The sequence below is a fragment of the Bidens hawaiensis genome, unplaced genomic scaffold (genome assembly GCF_021521415.1).
Source record: "Bidens hawaiensis isolate Kalapana, Puna unplaced genomic scaffold, B.hawaiensis_p1.1 tig00032112_1, whole genome shotgun sequence".
Taxonomy (NCBI): domain Eukaryota; kingdom Viridiplantae; phylum Streptophyta; class Magnoliopsida; order Asterales; family Asteraceae; genus Bidens; species Bidens hawaiensis.
The window spans coordinates 131718-155228 of NW_027495451.1; the positions used below are offsets into that span (position 1 = coordinate 131718).

Consider the following 23511-nt stretch of genomic DNA (forward strand, 5'->3'; position numbering starts at 1 on the left):
CTTAATAAAAAAATGTTCGTGCAAAAAAGTATCCGAGAATGCTTCTTTCTATTGAAAATTTCATTCTCAATATGTATAATTGAAATAATTTTGGTTATGAACCAATTTCAGAAATAAAACTTCTTATACGATAGTAGTTCTAACCATTCAGCCTAAATACAAAAGAAGCGTTGCCTTTATTGATATATTTATCAATTTACCACCCATCAAAGGAAATGAGAAATTTAAATTATAACGATGGATGTTCTTCAAGACTATGTTTTTCTGAGCTACACCATGAAATAGATTTTGATAAGTTTCAGAAGGCTTATTAACTTTGTCATAATGACAACATAGAAAATAACATGTTAACCCATTAAATTTTGTGAATATTTTGTTTCATTTGAGCATAGTTTTGCATGACATGCTTCTCATACAACGTTCTGATCACCATTGAAAGAAAATTAATGCTGACATAAATATTTCAAATCTGATAAACGTTTGAAGCATTGATAGGCGTTAGGGTGGCATGTCGAAAGTATTCGCAATCTTTTCATAAATTTTAATAGTCGAGAGAAAAATAGTCAATTTGTCAATCCCGAACCTTTTGATTATTTGAAAAAATGCTTTTAAAAATAAATTTGAAACCCAAATCATGTTTAAATTATAACTTTCATACTTTTGACATTATCAAGCCAACACTTTGAACCCATAACAAATTTGACGATAAATCTATTTGCATTATCAAACTTTTAAAAATACTCAAAATTTTCATTTTTGACCTGTAACAATTTTGACCTAAATGTAGTTAACTTTTACCAAACAGTTTATTTACCAACTTTTGACCCATAAAAACAAATTTAAGTTCCACAAAAACATGAAAGTATGATAAAACTTTGTTATGTCTGAAAATGATTCGTATATATACTATCCTTACATTTTAATATATATATAGTTACTAAATTAACCGAAAAAATAAATGAATAGATTTAAAGCATATATTTATAAGTTATATGATCATTTACAATAATAATAATAATAGATAAATGGATTGATTTTTTTTTTAAAAAAAAGTAATTGACTTTTAAGCATATATTTATATTTAATAATTAAAAAATTACTTTGTAAAATGAAAGAATATTCGGGTTTTGTTTTTCTTTACAATCTTCTACAATATACATAGTACAACATGTGAATGATAACATTTGAAATTATATTCTTTTCAATCTTTGAGAAATATGATTTGTTATTAACTTTTGGAATTCACCAAGTATTTTGAAATATATAATAAATAATATGTTAATATTTATATTTATAAAAATATATAGATATAACATAAATAGAGTATAAAAGAAAAATGAATAATTATTGATCTATTACATATATGAGGATTTCTTAGTTTTGAAGGGAAAAATTTGTGAGAATTAATCAAAACATAACAAGTGTCCACAATTATTTTACTTTATTAGAATAGGTAGATATATTATTAGTCACAACTTGTTTATTATAATTACTTGAGACATTTTATCATTACGGTAACCATTTTTTGTAGCTATTAGCTATATTTTATCAAAACCTGATAGACATCCGATGGGTTTTGAGCCAGATATACTAACGGGTATTTTATCAAAATTTGATAGAAAACTCAAAAACCAACGGGCTTGAAACGGACTTTAATAATCGGATATGCGTAATACCTAAAACTGATCCGTTATCCTAATTATTATATTCTAAGATTATATTTTATATTTTATAGTTTTATAACACTAAGAAGTCTATAGCAACCAACTTATACGTGTTGGTAACTTATTTAACAAGAATTCAAGCTGCACGTGGATACAACTTATTTAACCGGATCAATATCCACCGTGTCGCCGCCACGCCGGAAAATCTCACCGTCACCGTCTCCGTCTCCTTTTGTTTATCTAATAATCAATTACAAAAACAACTACACATATAATTGATAATTGTGTTGTATATTAATCACACACACTCACTCGCTCGCATATTCGATCTGTACAATATGAGAGAATCCGCCGCCACGGACGGCGGCGATAAGAGTTCGCCGGAGAGAAACGCCGTGGAAGAAGTGACTAGGCTGGTGGAACAGAGTAAGGAGCTGCAGGAGTCAGCATCGGCGTTAATTGCTAGAAACTCGCAGGAGGATGCCTCGTTACGCCAACGAGCCCTAGCTCTCGATTCCAATATTAAAATGCTCCGATCGTTTGTTGATTCGTCCGTTAAGAAAGGCACTTTGGATGCTAAGCAGGCTGAGAAGGTAGTTTTGAGTATTTTGATTGAATTAGGGCAGAAATTAGGGCATTTGTTTGATAATTAATAATTAACTGTGCATGCTTGTTGACAGTTGTCTGAAGAGTTGAGTAGAGCTAGTTATACATTGAGTGAAGGAGATGCAGCTACATTTCTTCCCTACAAATCACATGGTGTGTTGCTTTTGTTAATTAATCCTTTATTTGATACTTTTATTATTAAGTTTTGTGTATTTGATATCTATTTGAATCCAGAATGTAAGAAATTTTGTTAGTATTTTAGTGTAATTGGATTAACTAGTCGACCAATGTAATCATAATAAACATAAGCAAGTTAGGGATGTTCGGAGTACGCGCTTGCTTTAGTAAACGGGCAGCGCCCTGCATAAGGTAGTTGTCCTAACACTAACTGCTCTGGAGATAAAAAAAATTACCTTTGTATCATTTGGTCCTGTCTCTAGTTCATCTCTCTCACGAATTCATACCTGGTTCTTGTTTCAAATTTCAGAGTATCCGAGCAAAGTATTTGGGGAACCACCGAAAAGTTTTATACGACTCTCCGGAAAATCCAAGTCAAAATTCCCAAATTCCCCAACAAATTTTACCTCTAAAGTGAAGACTAAATATAGTTTCAGGAATGATAGTATAGATTATAACTGATAGGAAGCATATAGAGTTGTTAGTACCTCTTTGTGCAAAATGTAAAGTATTTAATTCTCTGATAGACTATTGTTTGTTTATATTAGTTAAACCAACTTTTACTTTTTTGATTCTGAAATCCAGCCTTTAACGTTACCAAATTATAAAACAAAGAGAGCTAATTTGCAGCTAATTGAATTTCATATTTATTGGACTCCAGACTGTAAGTAGATTTGCCTCCAAAGTCAAGAACACTAACGTTAGGTTCAGGAATGATATTATTTATCATAAGTTCATAACTGATAGCAAGCATATAGAGATGTTAGTATTCTTTGTTGAAAATGTAGAGTGAAATATTCAATTCTGTTTGTTGATTGGTTGTTGTAACCTACAAGACGTTTCTTGAGGATGTTTCTTGGTCCAATAAACGTTCGTGCTAACCGAAAAGACGTTCAATTGAAAGTGAAAGAGGAATATTATAGTTTCAGAGTAAGAAATTATTGATTTTGCATCTACATTAGCATGCAATTTGATTATCTTGTTTGGATAATGTGACCACATCTAATATTATTTTATAAACTATACTCAGGATAGAACTGCATATCTGTTTTTGTTTTTCCCATTGTTGCTACTAATGCTAAGATCACAAATTTGGGGTGGATGTTTTCCTGCATTACCTGTACAGATTTACCAGGTAGACATTTTTTACTCTTCATTTGCAATTATTATGCTTATTTAAAAAAAAAAGTATATATCAATAAACTTGTTACAAGAGGATAACTAGGATGCCTTTTCTAGGCATGGCTGCTCTTTCTCTACACAGCATTAGCTTTAAGAGAGAATATTTTGAGAGTTAATGGAAGCGATATACGCCCATGGTAATTTCATATGATTTTTTATGCTCTGTTAACCTTTTATTCTGCAAATGATGTCTTGCATATTAGTTTATAGGCATGTAAACTAACCGAACGAAGAACTTGAATGAAGAATGAATGTGTAATCGTGTTTGTTCATATAAGTTTAACCGAACAAACAATTAAACAAGCAGAGATTTCTGGTTCGTGTTCGTTCGTTAAGAAAATGAGTGTGTTTGTGTTTGTTTATGTTTGTTAATAGTATGAATTAACAGTTCATGAACGTAAACGAACGAAAAATAACTGAACATTGATGAATGAACATAATATAGGGTACAACAATTGAAAGTGAAAATGAACATAAATATATCACTCTGGCCTAGAAATTTGATAAAAATTAGGCAAAATTGTTATTGTAATGGAACTATAAAACTAAACTGAATTGTAGTGAGTCTAAAAAGTATAGATGAATATGTAAACAAACGAACATAAATGAAATGAGAAATGTCTTCATGTTCGTTTGTTTATTAAGAGCTTGTTTGGGATTGAGTTTGAAAACACCTTATTAACTTATTGGCTTTTTCAAAAAGCCAATAAATTAGAAAGTGTTTGGCCATTACAAAAATCCTTTTTATTTTAGCTTTTTGAAAAGGTCAAAAGGCAGTTTTCTAAAAGCACCAAATTCTGGCTTTTCAAAATGGCGTTTTGAAAAGGCCAATAAGCTAATAAGTTGTTTTCAAACTCAATCCCAAGCATGCTCTAAATAGATGAACTTCCCGCCGAACGGTTCACTGAACATTCGTTTGGTTTACATATTAGGTTCAGCTCATTTACCTATTAACGGGTTACGGGCTAAATAAAGAACTTTAACGAAAAGGGGAACTGGTCAAATGGGGTAAAAGTCTCACAGTATCTTTTTATTACTGGATTTAAATGATTTACTATAACAATATTGTTTTTGTAATCACAGTTAACACATTAATTACTAACAAAATCACTATAAAGTGGACAAGAAAGTGCTTGTGGGTTGCTCAACCCAGCCCAGCCTGGCTAGTTTGACCCGTAAAAATGACCCATTAAGGTTTTTGACTATGCAGGTGGATATACCATCACTATTGTGCTATGGGTATGGCACTCATCAGCCTCACGTGGGAGATTGAAAAGCATCCTGACTGTGCCCTGAAGCAGGTTATAAATTTATAATGGTGTCTTTTTTCAAAAAAAAAATAATAATAATAACGTCTTTTAGAACCATATATTTATGTGTGTATTCAACTAATTTGCAGAAAGGTATACAATTGTTTTTGAGGTGGGCAATTATGCAAGGAGTTGCAATGCTTCTACAAAACAGATATCAAAGGCAAAGACTTTATACTCGAATTGCGCTCGGAAAGGTGTTCAACCGTCTTATAAATCTTTTAGTCTCCAAAACTAATATATCAATAGATATCAATAAAATTGTTACTGCGTTGATATAAAGTATTTGTTCTGACTTTTAATTGTAGGCTAGAAGAATGGATGTTGTGTGGGGTGAAACTGCTGGAGTCAAAGGTCAACTATGGTTGTTATTGTCCATACTTTTCGTCTTGCAGGTGATTTACTTCCCGATTAGTTTTATTATAAATTGTTTTATAGCCAAACTCTTTAACTGTTTTATTTACTTATTATAGGCTTTTGAAGCATATGTGGGTGTGTTATTGCTACAAACTGCAGTGGTTGGTGTTGTTTCTGAATGGCAGGTAAGAAACTCCCAATTTTCAATCTTTAATGTAGGGCCCGTTTAGGTGGTGTTCTATCTCAAACGTATTCAAATGGCTTTAAAAAGATTATATAAAAGTTAAAACGATTCAATGGAATTTTTGACCTTCCATGTGGGCACGTTTGGGTGGTGTTTATCTCAAACATGGTCAGATGGGTTTAAAAATGATTATATAAAAGCCAACGGGTCGATGCAATCTTAGACATGAAAACCTTTCATGTGGACTCGTTTGGGTGGTGTTATCTCAAACGTGGTCAAATGGGTTATAACAAGACTAGGTAAAAGTTAAATGGGTCGATGAAAACAGTTTTTGACCCATGCAAAAACTGTTGGTGCGTCATCCTAAACCAACCCGGCCCGGATAGTTTTTGGTGGTGTGATGATGGTGAAGTTGAATGTTGGGAAATGTGTGTTGGCAGGTCGTTACTTGCGGAATCCTTCTGATAATAATGGCAGTTGGGAATTTTGCAAACACAGTGCAGACTCTTGTACTAAAATCGCGAGTCAAAGCAAAGATGAAAAAAGGTAAAAGCAAGAGTGACTTAACAAAGGATCAATGATTCCCAATGAATGATATATGAAGATGTAAAAACACTTTAAACAAGTTTCTCACCCCTCTGATATTGTTTTCTATTTGCAAGTTTGGATTTCATAAGCAGTTAGTTCAGTGCCAGTTTTGTTTCACTTGTACCCAAATTAATAAAACAAATGTTTGTTATTTTTACACATTTGGTGTGTGTAACATACTAGAATCATCACCTTAGAATATATCAAACTAGTAAAATTTACTGTTGTGTATATTGCGGCATTTGACTTTAGCTTTGTAGTTTTTTTGCTTATAAAATTATTTTGTCAACTATTCACATATTTACATATGACTTGTGAAAAATCTTTGGTTTCAATAGTTGTTAAGACCCTTAGGCCTTAGTTATAGCTTGATATAGTTATCTACATCAGCATATGTTGCATAACTTATACTGTACTATTGTCATGTTATGACTTACCATAACTTATACTACAATACCATAACTTGTGCCAGTTTTGTTTTGGTTGTACCCAAATTAAGAAAATATTTTTTTTCCTACTACATGTTGTAGAATGGTATTGTAGTGTGCACACTAAATTCACCACTTTAAAATATGTCAAATAAATCATTTCTACTAACTTATATACTGATGCGTTTGTGTTTATTTTTGTAATTTGTTTTCTTTTCATCAACTACCATTATCATGTTTAAGTAATCCCAACTGCAAAGGGCATGTAAGTTATGCATGTATTGGAGATAGTCTTAAGGACTTGGTAGGAACTGAAGAGGCGACCGACGACTAGTTTGGGTGCAAAGTAAGATCTAAGGAAAGAGAGAGGGTGTGACAAATACCGAATGTCCTAAGACACAAATCAAAGCATAGAGGAGAGCAACAAGGATGACTTAAATAAGATGGTTTTAACTTTTTCTTAGTGATGGTGTGATGATAACATAGGCGACGGTGGATGGTGGAGGCGATGATTGATGAACCTGTTTGGTTTTTGTTAGAAATCTAACCTTATCTAAATTAAGAAGAACGAGAGGAAATGAAATTTGAAAGTTGTGATGATAGTTTGTAAGTTGCTACAATGAATCTTACTAGATATTTGTGGTAGTTTATATTCTGGTAGTTTATACGAGACCTTTGGGAGTGGTTGGGAGATAATACAGGGATATTCACAATTAGATCGGTTAAAAAATGATTGTAAAAGATAAAGTTGATAGAAATAATTATGTTGTAAGGTGGTGCAAATGGGTTCTGGGCGAAATGTAATATTCATGCTTAGAGGGCAGAGATGAATAGAATTCCTACTCGGGTGACTTTAGAAAGAAGGAATGTGTCTGTTCGAATGACTTGTGCGCCCTTTGTGAGTTGGGAAACGAATCAACTGATCATATTACTGCCGGTTATATGGCGGCGGTGATAGTACGGGATCACATTAGTCATTGGTGCAAAGTCCTCTTATTTTTGGCTTCTTCGTGAGAGACGTTTTAGATCTTCACAAATCCATCAAGCTCGGAGCGGTTTAGAGGGAGGCGTTTAATGGAATTGTGATAATTGCTTGTTGGAGGATCTGGAGGGCGAGAAACAAAAAGGTGTTCGGAGGTAAAGAGGTCAAGATTGAAGAAATTATAGGGGATATAAAGTCGTTTGACCTTTTTGTGGTACAAATATAGGTCGAAAAAGAGACCGTTAAATTGGTCAAGTTGGTATAATTTTAAGTTAATGCAATTTTTCTTTGTGTGTTTGGCGGCCTTCCTCCGGCCTGTGAAGGGTAGGGGTGTTCACGGTTCGGTTCGAAACCGTGAAACCGCCCAAACCGGTCATCGGTTCGGTTTAACGGTTGGTTTTTTTCTTCAAGTTTCGGTCGGTCGGTTTCAATAATTTCAAACCGGAGTGAACGGTTTGGTTTACGGTTTATATCAAAAACCAACCGTACAAAACCGGACCGGACCGTATAATATAATTATATATTTTTTTAAATATTTTATGTTATATATATAATTTCAATATCTATGTTAAATATGAACTGATAGTGCAAATGCAGTAGCAAGTTGCAATGAATTGGTCTTTAAATTTTCTTCATTAAAGTATTAAACCTTAAATCAAGATATACTTTATGATCTCGATCAGGCTTAGAATCTCAAGTCACTTATTCCGATGTATTTTCATATTTCTTGGCAGATTGTATTTAAACATGATCATGGACGAATTGTATTTATATATGTTAAACATTTCAAATTATTCGAGACTCAAACCGCGAAACCAAACCGGAACCAAACCGAATGAACGGTTTGGTTCGGTTTGGTTTAAGAGTTAAACGGTTTGGTTTTGGTTTACAAGAATCAAAAACCGTTACCAACGGTTCGGTTCACGGTTTGACCCAAAAACCGCGAAAACCGAACTGTGAACACCCCTAGTGGAGGGGGTCTTGTTGGTTTTGTTTTGTTTAAAATAGTCACGGTTCGAAAAGAAAAAAATCAAGGATTATTGGTTTTAAATAATTTTAACTATACAGTATTGGCAAATAATAGTCTCAACTTAACACCTGGCTAGTGACGGTTCCCACTAAAGGTGTATTTGTTTACAACAGTCCGATACTAACAGAACTTTAACGTCGTTAGCTGCAGTTCGCCGAAAATACGTTTTTGGTCAGAAAACTCACATTTTTTTGTTAGAAAACTCAACTTGAACATCACCACTACCAACTGACTCCCTTCCAACTAACTGCCACAACCAATTGACTCCGACAGTGACTTTTACTAGACTAATGGTCATAAAGGTCCGATCTAAGGTTACAAAGAGATTTGGGTAGAAAAGATAGAGTTTTTCCAACAAAAATGTTTGTCTTACGATCAAAAACGTTTTTCCGCGACCGACAACTAACGACGTTAGAGTTTTGTTAGTCATGGATAATTGTAAACAAATATACCTTTAGTTGGGACCGCCACCAGCCAAGTATTACTGTTATTTGCTATCAGAGCATAATTAAGATTAATTAAAATCAATTTCCTTTAACTAATGAACTAAGCAGTTAATGTGGAAAACATCGGATATCGGTCCTGAGATATCGGTAATTTTAATATCATGTAAAATTCATATATATAGCAATTTAACAATAATAATTCAGTATAGTCTCATACCATTAAGAAATTAACCTTTTGCAAATTGCAAAACACTAGCAATCGTAGCAAGTAAGAATTGATTAAGGCTTAAAACACTAACATTGAACACTAAAAGTTGATAATTAAGACTTAAAACACCGATATCGGGAGTATCAGTGATATATCGGTCAAATATTTGTCCAATATTGATCAATATCGCTAATATTATTGGTACCGATATTCTGACAGATATTTCGATAAGGGACCGATAACCGATATAACACTGATATATCGGTGATATCGTGAACTAACTTTCTTTAATAGCGTTTGGAACTACTCCCAATACTCTTGTGAGCCTTTCTGAGAATGAATGTCAATCGTCCATACTGATTTTGATGCTCAGGCATGACTTATCCAAAAATACCATCAAAGAAAAAACATACCGTTTTAAAAACCATAAGATCCCAACTAATGAACTAACTACTAAACCACTTAGCTAACTTTTGTAACTAATAACCATAAGCTAAACTACATTTTGTAACACTAGATTCTTCACAACAAATACTGCAGGAAAAAAAAAATCTTCGGGTCGCTATATCGTATCATAACAAACTAAACTAACACTGATCATGACAAACCAAACCAATACCGTCTTCGTCCACTTGTTTGTAACAAAAGATGTTACTTTGAATCATAACTCACTAACAGATAACACAATATTAATTTAGTTTGTTGACCACGAAACTTAACTTCGTACCAAACAAACATAACATCCACAAATTTCTAACGTTTGTATTGAATCTTCTTCATGGATTGCAATAACTACACAGGATCACCTAAACTACTGCACTTGTCTAACCGGTTTCGTCAATCGAAACATGTCTCTCTTCCAAATACCGAGTCAACACAATCCACAAGATTCAAAACACCCAACCGAGCTGCTGTTCTTATTTGCCTATTTGAGGAAGAAGATGATATATATGTTATTTTAACTAAACGATCATCGAGTTTGTCGTCGTTTTCTGGTAAAGAAAGTTATGCACATCAAGCGTTTGATGAAATGCCTGAGTGAAGTTGGAATGCGGTTTTGTGTTGCAGGACAAGTGTCATTGCCCGGAGGAAGAAGGGGATGCGGATGATGTTTGTACCGCGTTGAGGGAGGCTCAGGAGGAGATTGGTTTGGATCCTAAGCTTGTGGATGTTGTTACGGTCCTTGAACCGTTTGCAAGTAAGGTTAAGATATGTTGAATGCAACCCGTTTAATGAAACGTGTCATGTTTGGATTGGTCTGTTTAGTTAAATGGGTCGTGTTTGGTGAGTCAACCTGTTTTATTCAACTGATCGACCTGCGAACCTGTTTATGACCCATTTACAACAAGTTTACACTTCTTTTGGCTCATTTATATAAATGGGCAATATTTGGGGTTATAAGATTTTAAGCGTGTACGGGTTAGGATTTAGGTCGTTGGCAGTTGACACATATATATATATATATGGGTTGTGCTCGGGTTAATTATTTAACCCGCCAACCCAATACGGGTGTCACCCCTAGAACTTAGGTTCAAAATGCGTACCCGTTTTCATTCTGCCCGATTACCAAACAAATTTTGTAACTGTTTGATTGTAATGACAGGGGAATGTGAATGTGTTTCCAGTGATAGGTATACTATGGGATAGGCAAGCATTCAATCCGGTTTTAAACGAAGAAGTAGAATCGATATTTTATGCTCCTTTTGAAATGTTTCTCAAGGTTTGTTCTCTTTGTTTTTCTCTTAGCTTTGTTAGAATCAAGTCTTTAGAGACCAAGGTTTTTACGATTATGTTTAATCATTTGGAGGTTAAATGTGTGAAAGTAATAAAATTGATAAAAGTTAACACATTAAAGCATTTGAAACTTGTCTGAACGGCTAACTATAGTTTCTTGTCCCCAAACCGGCCAAGTTTAGTGGGTCGGCCAGATTGGCTGGGTTTACCAATTTGGTAGCCCCATTGTTCGGTTTTGATGGGTGGAACCGTGCTTTTTTTTTTTTTTTTCAAAATCACTACTTTGTATTAAGAAACATTCAAATGGTAACCAGAAAGCCATATGCTTTGGAAAAAGCTTGTATAGTTTGGGAAGGGGTTTTGATTGATAAAAAAGAACTACTTCAACCGATATGCCCTTAGGCACTGCCATACATAACATAGAAATCAGCCACATTAAAATTACCTTCTGGGGAGGTCCGTTTGATATTGACGATTCATGATATTCTAAAAACGAAAAAAATATACACATACACATAATAAAGGTTATATGGACTGTTTCAAGTTTAAACCACACCGAACCATGAACCAAACTGTTTGGATCTCAAACAGGCGAACCAGCCACCTGCTCTAATCTAGACGGTTCGGTCGGTTTCACTATATATGTAAATCACTATAAACATACCTTTATTCATAATCAGCTTCAAAAACATTATATAATTACTAATGTTATTTCAAAGCCTTTCAAATTACCCTAGCCTGTTTTGATTTCCACTGCATTAAGCCCAACTAAGCCGTCCGTTAATCCGTTTTGTCGCATTTACAAACTGTATTCTTATACATCATATTGTTGACACAGAACAAAAACAGACGACAGGAGGAGATAGAATTTCAAGGAGGAAAGGGCTTATTTCACTACTTCGATCACGCAACAAATAACAAGGTTTACACAATATGGGCCATGACCGGCACCATCTTGATAGCGGCTGCCACCCTGTTCTACCAACGACCACCAGATTTCCACCCGAGGATGCCTAAATCATGGAACAGAAACCCGAGCAGACTATAAATTTGCTGCACCCAATTGTAATTTCAAATAAACTTATCAAATGATTAAATTGTAGTTTCATCTGTCATAGCCCATAATTTCAAAAACACAGTCAAAACGACACCGTTCAGCTAAAAACCTCGTAAAATTTCTCCATAACGAGTAAACCCGAATCAATCGACTCCAAAGGATCCTTCCTTAATCTGTGTCTTAAACAATTTGGAATCACAACACCAATATCTTCAGATGTCACTTGATCTCTCCCCTTCAAAGCCGCTAAAGCTTTTGCAGCCCGGTTCGTTACAATATCACCCCGCAACCCGTCAACGTTCAATTCCGCACACACTTTTGATATCTTGACCCGAAGATCATGGTCAATTTGCACGGAAGAAGGCCGACTTCTAGCAGACGAGATTTGATCCTGAAGTTTCCCTTGATCCGCGTTATACGTTTCACGAAACTCTTTCGGGTTTTTATCAAAACGGGCCCGTTCTTCAACGATCTTGACCCGAAGTTCGGCCTCACGAACCGTACCCACTTGAGCATGCATACCGAATCGATCAAGCAATTGTGGTCTGAGTTCACCTTCTTCCGGGTTACCCGACCCGATAAGAATGAAACGGGCCGGGTGGGATATTGATATACCTTCTCTTTCAACCGTGTTCCATCAGGATGCAGCTGAATCAAGTAGAACATCAACTAAATGATCATCTAAAAGATTAACTTCATCAACATATAATATCCCTCGGTTTGCTTTAGCAAGAAGACCAGGCTCAAACGCCTTGACCCCCTCGGTTAACGCCTTTTCAATATCAATGGTCCCACAAACACGGTCTTCGGTGGCTCCTAATGGGAGGTCAACCATGTTGATTTTGGTTTTTATGGTTGGGAGTTGTTCGCCTTTGAGTAGCTTCTCTCTTACTTCCATACCCATTGATTCTGGGTCTTCCGGGTCTGAGTTGAACGGGTCGGCTGCAACGACTGTGATTTCGGGAAGTAGATCTACAAGTGACCGAACGGATGTGGATTTACCGGTTCCTCTGTCCCCCATGATCATGACACCACCAATTTTTGGGTCAATGACATTTAACAAAAGACATAGTTTCATCTCGTCTTGCCCGACTATTGCTGCAAACGGGTAAACGGGCCTTTGGTTTTCCTTTGACAGTTTTTGAGCCTGGTATCCATTGGTATATTGTCAGTAAAACAAGTGGCAGTTTTGACCCATTTACTTATGATCGGTTCAATTTGCGTTGTGTTTCATCTCACACGGGTCAAATGAAACTTTGAATGGTTAATGAAATGTACCTGTTCTTGAGCAGGGGTGATGCCAGTGGCAACATTTGAGACTGAAAACTGAGATCTTCCTTTCTTTAATGGAACTCCAATACCTCCATAAAGCTTCCTACTTTGATTCTGCCCTGCAATAAACATCAAATTTCAAGTATTAAATTAAATTTCTACCCAGATTAAGCGAATTCCAGCCATAATCACACCTTCGTTTTGGCTTATATGTAAAATGGGACCCACAACATGAAAATGTGAATGAAAAAACGGGTAAATACTCAAGCAATGGTTGTCCCGAAACTCGTAATCTAAAAGCCAGATGGTAGGAACAATTGTATTATTATAATAATTTCAAGTTTCTAACTACTTATTCGTTTTCCACGTGGGCAAACGGTTTTGGGCAAGTATCACCTAATACCATACCGGTCCCAAAATAGAAATTTTTAAAACTAAATCTATACCTAAATGCCGGTCTCAAATGTTTCGGATATGTTTTCAGTTTGTTTTCCATCCTTACTCTATTCCATGAAGATCTCTAAAAATTACAACTTAATTTTATGTAATGAATGAACAAACAATCATAAACAATCTAGTCTCTTAATCAAATGATTCAAAGTTGTGGTTTTTCATCAATAAAAAGTTGAAAGAAAGGTAAAGATGAAACCTGGATAAAAAGATAGAGCACGGATCGGTGCCTTTGACGAAGAAGAAGAAGAAGAAGAAGCTGATCTACAGGGGAGCAGTGAGGTTGCAGAAGAAGAAGAAGAAGAAGAGGTTCCGAGTAATCCAGCCATTGTAGATGAGTTCGAATGGCATTTGTTAAAGTGATGAGTAGTGGGTTTTAGGGTTTGATGCGGATAAGAAAAGGATAGATTTCATTTTATTGGTCTGGATTACAACTTCTGATTTTCAGACAGAGATGACGTCTCAACCATACGTACATGCACTCCAAACTAAATATTAAGGTTTTTTTTCTTACAAAGTTATTAAATACTACAAAATCTTATGTACCCACTTCCTATAACTTGTTTGATTCTTCGAAAATTCATCTGATAACTGGAAAAAATTAACCGAATTAATCATATTCGAACAAAACCGATGGTTATGGTTAAACAAATATAATTAAACAATCATTCAGTTATTGTTACGGTTAATGCCTTCGCTAACCAAGTTTAACTGAAACCGATTGCATGTTCTTGTTTTTCAGTTTTTATACCTTCAAATTCAGTCTTTTATACCTCCCTTTCTAGCTCCGAACATTTAAATTTGTGTTGCAACTGTTTATAACATAATTTGAAACACCATCACAAGTTTTGAACGGACACATTTTAGCTTCAAAACTTTATAATTGAGCTTGGGACATTATAACCAAACCATTTTCAACAAGGAGATACATTGGACAATTAACCAAAAGCAACCCATAAGTGGCACATGCTTAACCAACCGTTTAAGGGGTGTTTGGGATTCCTTATTTTCATCAACTTATAACTTATAAACTTTTTGAAAAGTTAAGGTGCATAAGGTGCTTGACAAACAATAAGGCTTTAGGGATTAACCTAATGGGTTTGATTTACCTAGGGCTGTAAACGAACCGAACGAACACGAAAAGGCCTTGTTCATGTTCGTTTGTTAAGAAAATAATGTGTTCACGAACGGTTCACAAACACTTACCGAACGAGATTTTATATTCGTGTTCGTTCATTAAGGAAATTAATGTGTTCACGAACGGTTCACGAACACAAACAGACACAAATAAAATCGGCAGAGCCTAGAGATTGAGATCGATGGATTCATCAATGTGAATAATGAAAACCTATAAACGAATCGAATGAACACGAACAAAGGCATGCTCGTGTTCGTTCATTTAACTTTAAAGGAACATAGACACTTAATCAAACAAATATTCATGTTCGTTTATTTAAAAATGGATATTTGTGTTCGTTTGTTTAAAACCTATACGAACATAGCTGAACAAAGATAAACGAACATGTATGAACAAATTTAAATGAACACAAATATAAACGAACTTAAATCAAAACACTTAAATGAGCACAAATTAACAAATATAAAACCTTTAAGTAGATGACCTATCCAGATAATATTTAATTATTTTCTATTAACACATAAACGAACATAAAACGAACGTTCATGAACATAAATGAACGGACGGAACATGTGTTCATGTTCGTTCGTTTAATTAAACGAACACAATATTTTTGTTCATGTTCATTTGCTTATTAAATAAACGAACTTCTCGCCGAACGGTTCACGAATAGTTTACCGAACGTTCGGTTCGTTTACAGGCGTAGATTTACCTATTATCAAACCCATTAGGTTAATCCATAAGGCCTTATTGTTTGTCAAGCACCTTATACACCTTAACTTTTCAAAAAGTTTATAAGTTATAAGTTGATGAAAATAAGGCAATCCAAACACTTAAATAAGAGTGTCATTTTTCAAAAAGTTTATAAGTTACACCCCTATAACCCTCAAAATTCATTACTCTCTTTTTAAAAAAGAGTTTAATGTTTAATCATTTTGGTTTTCCCCTGTATAAACTAATCCAAACATTTTTTTTAAAAACTTCTTTTAAAAAAGTCATAAGTTAATAAGTTTTTTTAACAAAAAATAATTTTTCATTTAAATAAGCAACCCCAAACACACCCTTAGTTATGGTTAAGTAAACTTCTATAACCGAGTCTTGGTTATGGTTAAGCCCCTCTAACCATACGAATGAAAGGTTCCAAACTTGATAGGAGTTGAAGGGCAACCGCAATGGGAGCGGGATCTAAGGGATCCCGTTTTCACCAAACACCGATCTGATTTGCTCGTATTTAAGGGTATGCGAACAAGTTTATTAGAATCTACAAATCATTCTTTAAACCACAATACCAAGCAATAAGTTTATTATAAAAAAATAACATCAGCACCTTTCGATTCGTGGGTCGTGTGGTTCATATGTTGTATGTGAATTTACATGCTACGAGTTCGAGGGTGTGGTGGCGGTGGTCAACAACCGGTATTCTAAAATACCATTTTTTTTTTAAAAAAAAGATATAAATTAAATTAGTTAAAAGCTTTTTAAATCATAACAAAGATATTATATATGTATAATTAGTAAAATCTCTGTCGATGCAGAAAATCTAGTCGGAGGCGACGGCGATCGGAAAATCCATTAAGGTAATTATAATTAATTTCTTCTACTTCTACTCAAACCCTAAATTACTTTTACTTGAACGTTTCACTGTTAGTGATATTGTCCGTGAGTTCATTCATAATAATTTTACAAATACATAAATATATACAGTTCAGTTTGGAATGGTATTAATAATCGAAGCTACTATTTGGAATTAGTGGAAAATGCTTGCACTAATTCTGATCTACATTCTATATTATATTGCTGATGATACAACTTACCTGTTACTTGACTGCATAACTGATTGATAAGATTCAATGTGACACTAGAAGTTTTGGATGCTAATTAGTGAAACTTGAGGGACTGAATGTGAAAGTTAGTTATTAGTTAATGGTTGTTAGCTTCTGATTTGGGGATTAGATCGCAAGATCACTTCATCTTGTTAGTTAGTTCGCTCTTATGTCGATCAATTTCGTTTTTGTTTTGCGTTCTCAATAATGCTTGAAATTGTTTGGTTAATTGTTCTTGATTCGTTTCTTTCGTTGGTGTTGTACATAACATTGCCGATATCTGATCGGCTGCTGCTTAATCGCTTTGTTTTGCAGATGTTTAGTATAAGATAATTATAACTATATTGTAACTTCCGTTCAACCTTTTCGCTTGTACATCCTTTTACAAATAGCACCTTACTTCACTGAATTATATAAAATTCGCAACTGTTGATATTTTCAATATTGGATGACATGCTTGCAATTTGGTGAAAATATGTGAACATGTGGTCTTATAGATTCACTTTTGTACATAACATATATATATATATATATATATATATATATATATATATATATATATATATATATTTCCTGTGTTCATTTCTATCAAGAATTATGTAGATTTGGTATTTTGGTTTAGTATCATATTGGCATCTTCTTTTTTTTCATGTAAATGATAATGCCTGCAGAGTGGTCATATTTATTGGTTGAGAAAGCATGAATAATTCATGGAGGCAACGGGAGCTTGTATTTCTTCTGCTATATGCAGTTATCTTCTACATTATCATCATTCAGTATTCCCTCAACCTGTCCCATGGTATTTTCTTTTCTACTCTATTCTTTGTTCTATCTTTTTTTATTCCTAATTTGTTTTTTATTGATATTACAGATAATTACAACAAGCTTTATGGTTTACGCCCTGGATTGATCTCGGGCCTGCTTAATGTGTGTTTTTATTGTTGATCAATATTAATATTATACAACATTTGAGGCAAAAGAATGAGCACAAGCCAACTTCATATCTTATGATCTCTCTCTCTCTCTCTCTCTTTTTTACTATTGCAGGATGTTTCTGATGCACAATGGAGAAATTTTCGCAGCAATTTACCAATTTTAACCTTTGTTTTTGGACTTTTCACGTTGATTGCTAACGGTTTGAGGGCTTTGTATAACTTGAAGGCTGAAGGGATGTCCGTTGTTTGGCTTGTGATTTCATTGGCGTATTTGTCATATCTGCATGGAGCATTGTATGTCCTCAATCTAGTGCTCCTTTATAAAGGATCCACAAAATCCGAACATTTTTTATTATTATAAAACTGGAAATAACCAATGGTTGTGTCTACATATTTCATCTCAATGCAGCATCTTTTTTATCCTCTCAATCGCATCAGCCAATTTTCTTTTGGTTAAGGTACAGTTAGATACAAGCTTTGATAATGCAACTGTCGCATTTTATTATACCCTATTACTTTAGGTATCTGTCAATAATTTTTATTTCTGTGATGCAGATATTTGGACGAACAAAATACTTCCCACTTGTAATTTGGGTGTTCAATCTATCATTTCTTCTTTGTAACCGTGTTTATGAGGGATACTCGTTCACCAGTTTCGGGTGGGTCCCTCAATTTGTGGTTATTCTGTATTGTTAATTTATGATGCATTAATTTATTTTGAAAATGCAGAAACCGTTGGGCTTATTTGGATAAATTTAGGGGCACCTTCAGATGGCATATCTGCTTCAACTTTGGTATTACTTGCTACGTTCATATAGGCTTGTAAATGATCCGAACGAGCATGAACTGAGATTGTTCGTATTTGTTCGTTTAACTTTAACCGAACAAATGATCAAACACAAACAATTAAACGAGCGGTGTTTTCTTGCTCATGTTTGTTCGTTTAAAAAAGAACATGCTCGTGCTTGCTTATGCTCGTTTGTGAACAGTATAAACGAACGGTTCGAGATTCGAGAATGTACATGAACTAACATAACTGAGCTAAAACTAGTTAAAAGTAATGTGAAGAACATGTGTTGGGCTTAAAAAGCTATTAAAGCCAGACTAAGTTGTAATGTGCCAAAAAAATTTAAATGAAAAATAAACGAACGAACATAAACGAAATTAAATGAAAGAACACATGTGAATGTTCACGAACATCAATGAACTAACGAGATATGTGTTCATGTTCGTTCATTTAACTAAATGAACATATATTTTTGTTGATGTCTGTTCGTTTATTAAATAAACGAACTTCTCGCCGAACAGTTTTGTTTACATGCCAGTGTTCATATGATGTGTTAGTACATGTTACTGGAAATTTTAACCTTTTTTAATTTCTCTCTTTAAACTCATAACATTTACTTTCATTCTTTATATGACAGTCGTATTGCGCATGATAAGCTTTGGATATGACTACCATTGGTCAGATCATAGCACATATGTCTATCAAGAGGTATATATTTATATATATGTTGTGAAAACTATATACATTTTCCCAAATTAATTTAAAAATCCGGTAATTGCAGAAGCACAGTCGACACTGCACCACATGTTCTTCTGGGAAAACATGCTACAGAATGTTACAGGCAAGTAAAGCTACTGTTAATAACACTAGTGGCTTTATTACTTTTATATCAATATCAGTTAATTCTATATATATTTTTTCTTTTTTCAGGAGAGAAGTGTGGGGATCGACAAGTTCTCATATACTATATACCTATGTTATTTGCTATTCGCACCTCTTTATATTGCGGGACCCATTATAAGCTTCAACGCATTCGCCTCCCAGGTTTTTTGTCATCCAACTTTAAGGGCATGAAAGTAATTTTGACAAGATCATGTTTATTTTAGATAATTGAACTATAATCTCACCAATGTGGGATCTTTTGTGACAGCTGGATACGCCTCAGAAGAGTTATACAGTTAAACAAGTGGTTTGGTATGGTTTTCGATGGGTACTTAGCCTGTTTCTTATGGAAGTTATGACACATTTCTTCTATTACAATGCATTTGCCATTAGGTAAGTCTATAAATAACAAAATATCATTCTATTGTATATAGTCATTCTTTAATTTCTATTGTTTTTAATTGGTTTTTTTTTATAGTCATTCTTTAATTTCTATTGTTTTTAATTGGTTTTTTTTTTTTTTGATATTTAGTGGAATCTGGAAACAGTTATCCCCTATGGAAGTCTTTATTGTTGGATATGGGGTGAGAGCTCATGGTACTAAATTTCAATTTCTCACTTAATATACTTTTCTATGTATTTATATATTATTTAATACTGTGTGGTTTTATCCTTATAAGATTTATGGAAAAAGATTTGAGACTTTAAAGGTTCTTTTTTACTGTAACAGGTTTTAAACTTCATGTGGCTCAAGTTTTTCCTCATTTGGCGATACTTCCGGTTTTGGGCACTGGTAAATTCATTTAAAAAGCATACCTTTTTCTTCTAATAGTTTTTTTATTTGTTTTGACTCGATTCATTATTAGCTAATTCATTTTTGGTTATATGAAAAACTTAGGTAAGTGGTATTGAAGCCCCTGAGAATATGCCACATTGTATAAATAACTGCTACAACTTAGAAAGCTTTTGGAAAAACTGGCATGCTTCATTTAACAGATGGCTTGTGAGGTACAAGTTTTGAATGCTTATTTATTTTTCGTTTTAAGTAGAGTGACATACTTTTTTTTTGTACAAATGAGCATAGGTACATGTACATTCCCTTAGGGGGATCCAAAAGGAAGCTTTTGAACGTGTGGGTTGTCTTCACATTTGTTGCCATATGGCATGATCTTGAATGGTATATTTTTCGTTTGTTTTTCCAGTTCCTTATATTATTACTCTTTTTGGGCCCCACTTCTAATTCTTTATTTGTGTATAGGAAACTCCTTTCATGGGCATGGTTGACATGCATATTCTTTATTCCTGAAATGATTGTGAAATCAGCAGCGACTTCTGTTAAGGTGATCTAATGCATTTTATTGTTTCAATATTGAAATCAAATTGCAACAATTGATTTTAAAAATTGTTTTTGCAGGTTGATAACGTTTTTAAAGAGTTTGTTTTTCGCGTGCTTAGTGCGGTCGCCGGAGCTATTACAATCACTTGTTTGATGGTTTGTTTTTTAATAATTTTTATTTTGTTAGATTGCAACAATGTTCATATCAGTTTGAATGTTTATAACTGCATTTGTTTTGAATTTTATGTACTTTGTATTTGACAGGTGGCTAACCTTGTTGGCTTTGTGATTGGACCATCAGGCATAAGTTGGTTAAAGTCGGTCTTTCTTCAGGCCGAAGGTTTTTCTCTCTCTTACTCGTTTGTTTTTCCTAATTATTATTATGTGCAGTTGAATAAAATCTTCATTATATTATAGGACTACCTACACTATTTGGCTTGCTTGTGACGTTTTATATCGGCACAAAGGTACGATTTTAGTCGTTTTTTTGCAAGATTATTTTTTGCTTGGAGCGTGGCAGGGGTATTTTTTGAGCTATAAAATATAATTTAATCAGAAAACTATGTTCGTTTGCAGCTTATGTTCCATGTATCTGATTCCAAGCAAAGGGCAAATCAGAGTTGAAGGGCATGGTTATATTTCGGTCCAGACTCCAGATACGAAGCGTCTTTGACTTTGTTGAGATGTCTCGTGCTTTTCATTTTCTGACACTATTTAGATGAATTCAGGATTTTGTTGATCAGTGTTAGGGATTATTTGAAAATATGATTAGGTTAATGATAATATCGATGGTAGTTGCATGTTTGTTCTTACGTGTAAGACTTTGAATGGGTTGACGCATTCTAAGTTTGATATATTAGGTGTATATATCATTATACTTGGTATGCATATGTGTAGAAAGTACCTGCCGGGCCAAAGCGAAGCCAGGCATTAGGTATTCACTATTCCATATCCTAGAATGTATGAGAGGCAAATTTGTGAGTTTGGTCGGCTTTTGAGTCGAGATAGGTTTGGATAAAAATGAGCCTGGTTTTAAGAACATGCCATAGACTTGGGTAATAATAGCCCGGGCCATTACTGGTTCACCTGCTATATTTGTTTATATATTTTATAGTGTTGATGGTTGAGGTGGCGGTAAGAATGATGTCGTGGGAGGTGTGGATGTGGAAACGGAGGTGGTGGGTTAGAAACGGCTAGAAAGAAGTTTAGTTCTAAATCTGATTTTACTCCAATATAATGTTAAAGCTTGATGCATGATGTCTTCGATTTCAAACAAGCTAGCTTGTGTTTTATCTTAGCCCAGTTTGAGTTCAATTCTCAGCTCTCTAACTCTCTTAACTCTTAAGAGCTTTTAAGTGAAGTCAAGCCGACTTGTCTAGTTTTGAGCGTATGTTGAATATGGCTTGACTCGGCTTGCTTGTAGAGTAGCTTAGTAGCGGCTATGTGATGATGATATAGAACATTGGTAGGTAAAGTATACAACATTTTCTACATGAAATACCAAATTTTTGCACATCCATATGTTATCCAAGCGACGAAACAATGCTTTAATTCAATTCGGGTCTTTGAATTTCCAATTAACAAAAATCAAGTCATTTGAATCACTGTTTCTAGATAAGTTTTATATTAGTCGAATCGTATTGTTCTTTAGATCAAAAGCCCTAAAACATCGGTTTGAAACTTGGGAAAAAACATAACGGTGCTAAGTGTTTTTTAACGGAGGACCATTGAGACAAAAAATAGTTGAAAGTTAGGACCGCTAGCAGTGATTTTTAAAGTTGGGATTATTATCGGCCAATACACAAACGTTGGGATTATTTATTTCCAATTTGCCTTTTTTTTAATGTTTGAACACCGGTTTTTCGTATTTATCCAACTCGTGATTGAATAGAATATTAATTTATAACCAAGGACTTAAATACCCGTATTTCATATTACCGAAGATGTTTACAAAATATTGATTCGGTCATCAGATCTTATAGTGTGTAAAGGAGTTAGCATTCATTCAACATCTACCCTTGTGTCTACTCTAATCTTGATTACCTAAAATGCTTTCAATGTTAATAGGCCAACAAATGCGGGTGAATAATGCCCTCTTATGCAAAAATAATAAAACTTATTTGATCATATTTGTATTACTAAGCTACATATTTATCAGGACTATTTCACCTCAGGATACAACCACATAGCAAACTAGTATTATAACAAGGTTTTCTATGGTTTTAAGTATGCCTACAACTGAATCTCTTACTAGTCATATTGTGGTCTTTCATCTGTAATATGTGTATACATCGGATCCAACTATGTGTGCACTTATGGCATGAATGCTTTACTACCTTAAGCATCAAACATTTTGAAATCTATTCAAGCCGTATAATCGATAAGAAATCAATTTCAGGTTTGAAAATTGTTACGTATTCACCTTGTAAATAACCTTTCGATAGTAAATTCGGACATAGAGATTGATTTATGGTCTTTAACTTACAATTATATTATAGGTCTATCTTAAATCCTTAGTTCATCATAGGATCTAGTTTCAAATCTTCTCACACGGTCTTGTTTTATAAATTCAAAAAATTGCTTAAAACGTTTACTTCATTTAATATGTTTAAAACCTTTCAAATTAAATGCTTATTCTTTATTTCTTTTTAAATAGTTCAACATAACAACTAGACTATATGTAAATTTAACTATTTGATAGTCCTGAACTCTTAATTTTGTTTAAGGATGTTTGCTTATTATGAAAAAAGGTTCATTTGTCTTTTTCAATACATAAAAGTAATCATTTCATGTTTTTTATATACTATCTTATGTTAATAGAGAGTTTCGGTTCATTTGCTTGTCAGTCTTATCTTTATTTTAAAAGAAAGAAATTTTAAAAATTATTTCTCATGAAGAAACGATCAAAACCATTACATGAACAAATAATTCATTC

General features: G+C 33.9%; 2 protein-coding genes and 2 pseudogenes across 4 annotated transcripts; 3 read left to right on the top strand and 1 right to left on the bottom strand.

Annotated features, from left to right (window-relative positions):
* Positions 1 to 1949: 1949 nt before the first annotated feature.
* Positions 1950 to 6174, top strand: LOC143583053 (uncharacterized). Its single transcript, XM_077065474.1, has 10 exons — positions 1950 to 2257; positions 2345 to 2427; positions 3284 to 3377; positions 3478 to 3582; positions 3687 to 3766; positions 4840 to 4930; positions 5029 to 5136; positions 5248 to 5334; positions 5413 to 5481; positions 5921 to 6174. The coding sequence occupies exons 1-10, from the start codon at positions 2003 to 2005 to the stop codon at positions 6059 to 6061; spliced, it is 1113 nt and encodes a 370-aa protein (XP_076921589.1). The 5' UTR covers positions 1950 to 2002; the 3' UTR covers positions 6062 to 6174.
* Positions 6175 to 9940: 3766 nt separating this feature from the next.
* LOC143583052 (nudix hydrolase 22, chloroplastic-like) lies at positions 9941 to 11944 on the top strand (annotated as a pseudogene). The gene is made up of 4 exons (XR_013144088.1): positions 9941 to 10157; positions 10231 to 10365; positions 10766 to 10882; positions 11735 to 11944. The product of XR_013144088.1 is annotated as a nudix hydrolase 22, chloroplastic-like (transcript).
* On the bottom strand, positions 11573 to 13409 carry LOC143583051 (magnesium-chelatase subunit ChlI, chloroplastic-like; annotated as a pseudogene). Its single transcript, XR_013144087.1, has 2 exons — positions 13232 to 13409; positions 11573 to 13100 (listed from the first exon to the last, which is right to left on the bottom strand). The product of XR_013144087.1 is annotated as a magnesium-chelatase subunit ChlI, chloroplastic-like (transcript).
* Positions 13410 to 17295: 3886 nt separating this feature from the next.
* Positions 17296 to 21213, top strand: LOC143583058 (membrane-bound O-acyltransferase gup1-like). The gene is made up of 19 exons (XM_077065477.1): positions 17296 to 17435; positions 17508 to 17563; positions 17684 to 17865; positions 17981 to 18029; positions 18127 to 18230; positions 18301 to 18365; positions 18996 to 19066; positions 19140 to 19199; positions 19289 to 19402; positions 19509 to 19633; positions 19773 to 19824; positions 19971 to 20033; positions 20139 to 20248; positions 20325 to 20417; positions 20499 to 20580; positions 20655 to 20732; positions 20841 to 20916; positions 20994 to 21043; positions 21153 to 21213. The coding sequence occupies exons 1-19, from the start codon at positions 17336 to 17338 to the stop codon at positions 21198 to 21200; spliced, it is 1578 nt and encodes a 525-aa protein (XP_076921592.1). The 5' UTR covers positions 17296 to 17335; the 3' UTR covers positions 21201 to 21213.
* The last annotated feature ends 2298 nt before the right edge of the window (positions 21214 to 23511 follow it).